This window comes from Branchiostoma belcheri, unplaced genomic scaffold (assembly GCF_001625305.1).
Source record: "Branchiostoma belcheri isolate BF01 breed outbred unplaced genomic scaffold, Haploidv18h27 scaffold646, whole genome shotgun sequence".
Classification (NCBI taxonomy): domain Eukaryota; kingdom Metazoa; phylum Chordata; class Leptocardii; order Amphioxiformes; family Branchiostomatidae; genus Branchiostoma; species Branchiostoma belcheri.
The window spans coordinates 5,051-14,489 of record NW_017804294.1 but is presented as its reverse complement, the minus strand read 5'-3'; the positions used below and the strand labels follow the sequence as shown (position 1 = coordinate 14,489).

At 40.0% G+C, this 9,439-nt stretch overlaps 1 protein-coding gene across 1 annotated transcript; it reads right to left on the bottom strand.

The window, feature by feature from the left end:
• Positions 1-843: 843 nt before the first annotated feature.
• Positions 844-3,279, bottom strand: LOC109483478 (ATP-dependent DNA helicase Q-like SIM). Its single transcript, XM_019786508.1, has 3 exons — positions 2,714-3,279; positions 1,868-2,275; positions 844-1,814 (listed from the first exon to the last, which is right to left on the bottom strand). The coding sequence occupies exons 1-3, from the start codon at positions 3,205-3,207 to the stop codon at positions 1,115-1,117; spliced, it is 1,602 nt and encodes a 533-aa protein (XP_019642067.1). The 5' UTR covers positions 3,208-3,279; the 3' UTR covers positions 844-1,114.
• Positions 3,280-9,439: the final 6,160 nt, after the last annotated feature.

Below are 9,439 nucleotides of genomic sequence, written 5' to 3'. Positions count from 1 at the left end.
GATTCGGAAGAAATCAACATGCTGGTTGAAGACATGCAATCAGAAGACCCTTTCAAAGTCATCCCAGGGCGGTTTCACCCAACCTTTCCGTCTTGCCAGCAATCTAGGCACCACAACATTGATGCCCAGAAAATGACAGCATGGATGATAGCTCAGAAGGAGAAGCTTGGAAGACGACAGCATCACCTTTGAGGTACCAGCCTAAACTATTATGATGATGAAATTAATGGTGCTAGCATGAATGTAAAATTAAAAGGAAAACTTCAAAAAAATGAAGTCTGACAGGTGTAAATGTTCTACTTATATCATTTCTGTCTTTGCACGTGGTCATCTGATCCTTGTATTTGTAAGTATAATAATTAAGAATTTACAGTAAACATGATAAACAATGGACACAAGTTGCACTTTTTCTTTCACTTTTTCTTTTATCTTCAGCTGACCTAAGAGTAATTCTGCCATCTGTTAAGTCAGAGATGAATGATTCTTTAGAATTAAAGATAACTTCACTGCAACTGCATTAAACTGTATTTATAAGAAATATATACAGTTAATGATATTGTTTCAATTGTCTTGATGTACAGTTGAAAGTGACCTAAATGCTATTTGATTCATTATTACTACATGTACATATTCTTATTTTGCAGTTTGCAGAATTCCAGGCTGCTGGATCAGGAGCTGATCACGTGAGAGATGTGGGCATCAAAGAAGACCTGGGAAAGAACTGTTAGTTGCAGTAGGGAATGTACACAGAAAGTCCTCTTTAGTCTAAACCAGACGTTTATTTGCTTGATAAGTTTCCATTGCACACATTGTATATACAAATTTACAATAGTCTGGAATGTATACAAACTTTTGTTGCTGCTGTAGACTTAGGTAGTAATAGGTAGTAATTCTGCACAGTTAATTGTAACTTAAGCATAATTTTTTTACCATAAGGTTGTCATAAAAACTGAATAATTCTTTGAAATATTGCCGGTACTGTACAATATAAGAACTGAAGATGAGTAATATCAATAGTAGCATTGTAGAATATATTGTGTTTTAACAGTTTCTCTCTTGGCTTTGTTAACAGTTAGTTAACAGTAGAGAACTGACAAATCACAGATTTCAAGTCTTACTGGAATGACTCTTCTAAGATTGTGAATACCATGTCAACCACTTCCTCGTCCCACAAACCAATGTTAGTTATGATGTCGTCCCTAGCTACCAAGGTGGCACAGCTGTCAACAATATTGTCTATAGTGGAAAGACTTAAACCTATGGTGATGTCAAAATTGTACAGTGAGGGTTTCATTTCATCCAAGAGATCATTTCTGTAGTCGATCAGAGATTCTTTCAACATGTGTAGCTGTTCTTCTGTGGGCTGACGATAGCTAGACACTTTTAATAGTTCCTCATCAGAAAGTTCAGGAACTGATGACAGACCTTCATGTTTGTTCCAGGGAAAAGAATCCCCACATTCTACACATAGGTCACAGCATGTGTCCTTATCAGATACCTCCACAGAAGAATGTGTATCAGAACTTTTGAGCTTGAAATAATCTAGTAAATACTTCCTACGACAACTCCCACTTGCCAGTTTGCAATAGCCTGACATTGACTGTGAACATGATCCCTTGGCAAGTGTTCTACTCTGGTGCAGAATCAGGGAATGTGAAGGTCTACCATCCCTTCCCCCCCTCCCACTTTCTTGGTAGAAACCTTCAACATGTCTTGGGGCACCCCAGTGAATCACTGCGAGAACATCTGGAACATCTATACCCATCCCAAATGCTACAGTTGCAATTGTAACTCTTACCATACTATCAGTGTTTCTGAAATCATCCAAAGGAAATTTTTATTTGTCTCTGCAGAGCTCCTGTGGAACATTGCTACTCTTCTATTCCTGTAGGACTTTGTCATCATATTACATACCAGATTATATGCATCATCACCCAAAGAAGTCATGAACATGTCATACAACTGAGAGCAGCTTTTAATGCTACGGCAGTATATGATGTATTTTCTACAAGACTGTCCCTTACTTTTAAGTTCTTCAACCAACCATCCGAACTCCTTGCGACTGTCATGACTTGAAGGTACTGCATGATACATAATGTTAGGTCGATTTGATGGTACTGAAACAGTGAAAGTGTCCAAATCCATACACAATGATGACAGAATGTCCTTCCTTATTTCCTCAGTAGCTGTAGCTGTGAGAGTCATGAACGGTACATCACCAAGCAAGGATCTCAGTTCTGCCAATCGCTTGTAATCCTTCCTGAACTCTCCACCCCTGTAAAATAGAGTAACACTGTTAGCTATGTAAGGAATACGGCACAACGTTTCATATGGTCTTTAGTAGCCTATTTACTATTAACAACTTTTGGCATCAAAGTGTTGGTGTGCTACATGATGTGAAAAAAAATAACGTTACACCGGCTTGTCATGAGTCTCGTAACTTTCATATGTACAGCATCCATGCTTACTACGTTGCCTACAATCACTTGACTGTCACATTAACAACAAAATCTTATTTATTACTAACACACGCAGCACTCCCGCATAGACAAGAATTATACCAGCCCCCCCTCCCCTTTACGCGTGGACACGCATTTATATGAAATAGTATACATGCACATGCATTGTCATTTTCTTACACAGCCCCACGAAACTATATTTAAAAAAGCTATTGCAGAATTTTAGTCATGCCTTGAAATGCAAAGTACCATACCAAGACGTTATGCAGTGAGCCTCGTCGACGGCAACACCAACAAGATGTTCGCGGTAAGTCTTGTTTGTCAACATCCCTCTCCAACTTTTAGAGTTCAGAATCGCCTCTGGCGATACGAAAACCAGGCTATATTTCCCCTCAATTACTCCTCTCTTGATATCAGCATCTTCCTGCGTCTCGCCGACATAGGCAGCTTTGATCCCTCCCTGCTGCAGGCGTTGTACTTGATCCTGCATTAGCGACAGCAACGGAGACACTACCAGCATCACACAGTGTTTCCCCAGCAATCTTTCCATGACAAGAGGGACCAGCGTGTAAAGTTCCGTCTTGCCGTAGCCAGTGGGCAAGCAGGCAAAAATGTCCTTTCTCCTCTGGACAAAGTACGTCACCGCCTTCTCCTGAAGTGGCTTCAGAGGCCAAGGCCGACCAAAATCCTTGCAAACAGACTCAAGGAGGGGCCGAAACTCGCCTTCGACTGTGGAAGAAGCCGCCATTTTTCCTCGAAATAAACAACCAACAAGATAACATTTGTCACCCCGCCCGCGCTCCGCCCACCGTCTGGGCCGCGGCGCCAGCAGTGACATCGCTAACTAGCGAATTTCCATGGTAACGGGGGCTCGACTAAATTCCTACCCCGTGATTGGTGTTACAACTTTCGCTAACGGCTCCCCGGCCTTAGAGAGAGTGGCGCACAAGCTCTTGGGTGGCGGACTATGTAGGGAGCCCCCCGGAGCTTGGGTTACATAGGCTATCTTCGAATCAGCAGGCCACAATACCGTAGATTCACCTACATTTGCACTACTAACACAGTGGAAAACAGAGCATACAGTTGTGGTATGATTAATTCATAGGGAGTTCACGCAAAAAAAAGCTGACTTAAAAATACAGGAAAAATTTCCAGTCTTGCAGTACTTATACAGGGCAGGGGGAGGGCTAGAGTGGGCGGACAAGATTCTCAAAATGTCTGAGCCAAGCCAGGCCACAAGTCCAGATTAAAGGGCAAAAAATCTGTATCCAAACGTTCCAAATATACGACAAATACATACTAAGAGTAGGAGAAAACTCAAAGATATATAAAGCAATTGGTATTACTTCAAAAAATGAAAAAGCTGAACCGGTTTGGTACAATATGATGATTTTTGAGTGACGTTGATCTGCATGTGGTTGTTATACAGGGCATCGGCTTCACATAGCTCAAGTCTTTGTAGTTCTTTGGTCTTATCGGGCGGAGATACACAAATACGCCGGGCGCTGTTATCGCTGCTTCACATATGTACATTTCCCAGGAATTTGGATTGGATCACCGGTGGGCGTACTAGTAGGTTTGGAGTTGATCACCAAACGCCCACCCATACTCTAGCTTATATCCTCTACCAGGCACCGTGGATCGCTGGAAAAATAGTAGAAATTGGCCTAAATAAAGGGATAGTATGCCCAGGGACCTCCCTAAACAATGGAGCAGTGGAGCTCCTCCACCCAGTCCTTATCTCAGCTCCACCCTGTTAATTTTCAAAACTAGTGTTTTTACACCCTTTTCCAGGGTTCTTTGGTCAAATTTACCGATATTTCGCACCCTCCTCCATTCTGTCCTAAATTTCTGATTGCCAGAGGAGATCCCGGGCTATAGAAGATCCAATTCGCGTTATGTTGGATCTTCTATAGCCCGGGATCTTCTCTGGCATACTATCCCTTTATTTAGGCCAATTTCTACTACTTTTCCAGCGATCCACAGTGCCTGGTAGAGGCTATGTAGCTTAGGCCACACTGATTTCATTTTATGGATAACATCCACTGATTTTCGCCTGTTCAAAACAAAAATCACCACCTCTAAGGCTCTGGCCTGGGTGCTATCATCCGTAGTCCATGGTAGCTAGCGACAATACTAGTAGGGAGCCAGTGGTAACTACGGAGGATGGCACCCAGGCTGCCGAAGCTCCACGGAAATCAAGAACTCCGTAGTATACAGTGCCGATTCTTAACTGCCGCAAAATGCCAGCCTGTGTTGGCTTGTCGTAAATCATTACTAAATGTTGCCATGTACTAAAGCACATTCAGAATACTGGCTCTGTATTTCTGTGATTTAACAGTATTTTTTTTGCTGGAATTTTTTTTTCATTTGCCAGTGCGCACCAGTTTGGGGGCCTTCAGAAGAAGTCATCCATAAAATAATGTCAGTGTGGCCTTGATCACACCAACGCCCACCCATAGACAGGCCAGTAAAAATCCCAGACGGAATTTGTGTGACCTTTCCGCATTTCTGGGTGAATTTCCAGATGCGAAAATTTCTCAGACAGACAAATTGCTACGTCCAAACGCTATACACACATGATGAATTGTCAACCACATCCAATTTTGTATTTTGCTACCTTTGTAGCGTGCAAAATACATACTTTACTTGGGGCAACCTATTTTTGAACCAAGGTAGACCAGTGTGCTACCTGAATTTTAGAATGACCCCCCCCCCCCACCAGCTGCCACCCACACGAAATCATGCCCACTTGGCTTGCACCATTGTATCCAGCAGATGCTTTTTAATTTTAGGTATTAATGGCTATTAGTATTACTAGTATCAGTTAACTAAAGGCTGTTAGAAATATTGTCAAAGGCTAAATATGTACATCTATGTAACATTACTTAATTTGAGGAAAGTAGTGACTTACAGGTGGGGCAACCTAAAATTCTGATGGGCAACCTAATTTTTGCTGTAAGTTGCCCACTATTTTCTACACTGATTTGGCAACCTTGGTACTTCAAGTCCAAGAAAAATCCCTCCTCTCCTAGATTGCTAATCCTAGCTACCAACTGACGTTTGATAAAATACCAATCACCTAATACTTGGGCGCATGTCGAGATGATACATTGTCTGCATATTACTGAAATCTGAGAGTCAGTGTTAGAGTCAGACACATGGGCATCGTGGATCACTTGTACAGCCCTAAACCATTTGTCAATTGTCAGATTGTTTGAACTCAGGGTTGGGTTAGATCCAAGTCCAATGCTGAACTAGCAAATGCCTAGAACATGAGGATACCCCATAGCATTTATGACAAAATGTCAATGTATCATAAGAAAATTTGGAACAGATTTATACGGTTAAGTAACAAAATTATTCCATGTAACTTTTCACTGACCTTGTTGTGTGAAAAATTGTTTCTCTTAAAGCAAGTTAGAAACACTGATAGAATAAATTACAAATTAAACAATCAATAATTTTGATAAGGTAATAATTTAAGTTGTTATGTTCAGTTATGAATGTACATGTATCATTGTATGGGACTCCTTGCATCAATTTGTATTAAGTGTCATACACTATACTTCAAATTCTGAAACAAACATTTTTGTTTGAGCAGAATGTTGTATTAGGAAGTTGCAAACATCCTTTTTTGCTTGAGGGGAGTTCATTAGGGGATAACCAAACACCAGAGACATGAGTCAGAACTGTTGTCTTACAGATAAAACAATGTAAGCAAGTGTTCATTGTTGTCTGGGAGACAAGATACATAAATTTGTACAACAGGAAATATGTGGGAGCACTATCTCTCGTTAAATGTCTATCATGAAAATAATCCTTTTTAAATAATAATTCTTTAGAGTACTTAAAGGAGATTCGATTCTCTGAAATATTTTAACAATGCCTAGTGGTAGCTTTGCTTTATATAGCTAGATCAAACTTCAAAGTACACTTTTACACAAAGTCCACTCAAACTTTGAGTCAAAGAACTGACATCAACTTTATCCCAGTTCCAAAGTACTGTACTGTGAACCTTGTAAAAGCAAATCTTGACATATTCACATACACAGTGGTTTCATTTTTTCGTATTGATTTATGGAGACCGCAAAATCGTGACATCAACAATTTTTCCCCCACTTTTTCAAGTGTTAATTTGTTTTTTCTTTTACTAGACCTTTCAGAAGCTTTAATGAGTTTCCATGTTTTAACTGCCATTCATCCAGTACTGTGAACACTGCAATCTTAGTGTCCACACATCAATACATACATTGTATTGTCACATAAAATATTAATAATCATCCGGTAGGACATTTTACCTGTGACATATTCACAAGATCCATCTTTTCATACCTTTACTGTATGTGAGACATTTGAGAAAAGGGCAGGTTACTATATATGTATGTTTGATTGAAAGCTAATCCCAGATTTAAAACACCATTGTCCCCTAGCATATGGTATTCACAGACAGGTGTCTACCCTATGACTACAGAAGTATTCGATTTCAGGGTCTTTAGAGACTGCATACCGTAGATATCAGAACTTTTGCAGTGGTCTTACTTTTAACATGACCTTTCTATGACACTACAAATATGCAATTCCAAAGTATGTCTTACTGTACTACAGTAAATTATTTTAACCACAAATTTCGAACACTGAAAATCTCCTAAAGCCCCTTCTAATGCAGAACAAAACCACCATGAAAGACTGGATTTACGGTATATCAATATCTGGGATAGGTAAACATAGAATTGGGATAACTGAAAAAAAAACAAAAAACAATTTGGACAATTGGGCCCGGGCAATGCCGGATGGCATAATGTGGAAGGAAATTTTGTGCTTATTGCCGACCTAACTAATCGATAGAAGATGATACCAGCAAGTTGTACCTGCTTGATGTTATTTAAATAGACTCACGGTATATCAATATGTGGGATGGGTAGACCTAGAATTCAGACAACTATCGGACAAAAAAACCAAAACAACTTGGACCATTGGGACAATGCGGGACGGAATAATTTTGCGCTTATTGCCGACCTAACAATCGATAGACGATGATGAAGAATACAATTTGTACATGGGACTTTGGCCACTAATTGCCCCAATACTGACAGTGTCAATCAATAAAGCACAGGCTGAGATACTGGACACATTCCCAAACACCCAATCATGTTTTACTGCATATAGGAGCCAAGGACAAGGCCGTTAGATGTCAGCAACACAAGGCTGCATGACCAAACATGTAGTTCAGCTTTTTGTAGTCATAAATTTTGTAGGTTTCATGACTTGTCAGGGTTGGACAAGTTTTCAAAAATCCACTTGCCGTATCGGGCAAGTACCTGGTCATTTCCACTTGCCCGGACCAACTTTTCACTTGCCCAAAATATGAAGCATTTCTATGCATTTTACTAGCAGAAAGGAAATTATTTTATTATAACAGAGTTTATAATGTTGGATGCTTTATGTATCAAAATTGTTTGAAACTTGGTCAAAATACTGCGGGGCTATACTTTGCATCCAAAAAATTTACTTGCCCAAGCGGGCAAGTCCAAGGGGATATTCACTTGCCCGAACAGTACTTTTACTTGCCCTGGGCAAGTGGGCAATGGGACTTGTCCAACCCTGACTTGTATAGGGCTTGAAATCTTTTTATCTACATACATGTACCTCTACTGATGGATATCTGTAACACTGAAAAATTAAAACTGCACCAGGCAACTTTTACCTGCACCATTCAGAATGTAGGAAGTATGGATCATACTTAAACTGTTCAGATTTAACCATTGACATTATTTCTAATGTCACAGTAATTAATGTGGTAACAATCAATACAGCAAATAAATCCACAATCATACACATAAAAAACATATAAACCCAGTACATGGACCTGTGCAGGTAGACATCAGATTCAGAAACATAACCTGCATATACAGGTGGTATTTCCAGCCCTGTTTGTGTTAGTCACATATTTTGTACATTTCAGCAACAAAGTTATCATACATCACTAAGTTTAGCATATCATTCAACCTATCCAACAGATCTTGACTACCAGTATGATTGTTTTTTCCAGTGACCCATGTCTATGTTGTAGAGACCAGAGGTAGGGGTGTGTTTCTCCCATTGCTTGTGGACCAAACAGACTGCCTTGTGTGCTAACATGACGACAGACAGTTAACGCAATTTCTATTGATTCTTCTCAACTTCATGGCATTGAGTCACGGTAGGATGATTCTTACCAATCAGAGGATGACTAAGGATAATTCAATTAATGAAGTTTTGCAACATTTCCTAGATCCGTGCAACAGTACATGGGCCATCCCTGCCCCCAGAGGTAATCAGGACTTCAAGTGTGGCCATGTACAAATGTAAATAGAGTTTAAGCACAATTTCGGTTCTTTTTTTTCTTCTTTGTTGCACTTTGTTGTTTGTCATGTTGTTCTTTTCAGCACCATCACCCCACCGGCCGCACTTAGCCGTGCACTCAGCACCCTGGTCGTGATGCCCCAGTGAGGGGTTTTGACCAGTATTACATAGAAATAGAAAACATATTTTTCAAAGGTCCCACCAACCAGAAAATGACTAAGGATACTAGTAATTTAATAAGAAGTTCTGCAATATTTCCCAGATTCATACAACATATTTTTCAGAGGTCTCACCAACCAGAAGATGACTAAGGATAGTTCAATTACAGAAGAGACGCCCTACACTGTTCTGCAACATTTCTGAGAGTTGTGAAAGGAATTTTTCGAAGGATTGTGATTTTGACTCCAACTACCAAGAGGGAAATTGCCTGACTGTGCACCCGTGGTTTTGGGGTGCGGCCGTTGTGTCAATATTAATTATATCACACCCACGCATGGACGGAGAATGTTTCAAAGGACAAAGTTGACAAATTAATTTACATTTCCAGCAGTTTTATTTCATGTTGTTGGAATAAAGGAGGTTTTCATGGTACTTATAGAATTTACTGATGAAACAATTCCACAGTACAGGAATAG

Coding starts and splice junctions, on each gene's coding strand:
- LOC109483478 (XM_019786508.1), bottom strand. CDS start 3,207: ATGGCGGCTTCTTCCACAGTCGAAGGCGAGTTTCGGCCCCTCCTTGAG. Junction 2,276..2,713: donor GCTCACTGCATAACGTCTTG/GTATGGTACTTT, acceptor TCTATTTTACAG/GGGTGGAGAGTTCAGGAAGG. Junction 1,815..1,867: donor AGGAATAGAAGAGTAGCAAT/GTTCCACAGGAG, acceptor GGATGATTTCAG/AAACACTGATAGTATGGTAA.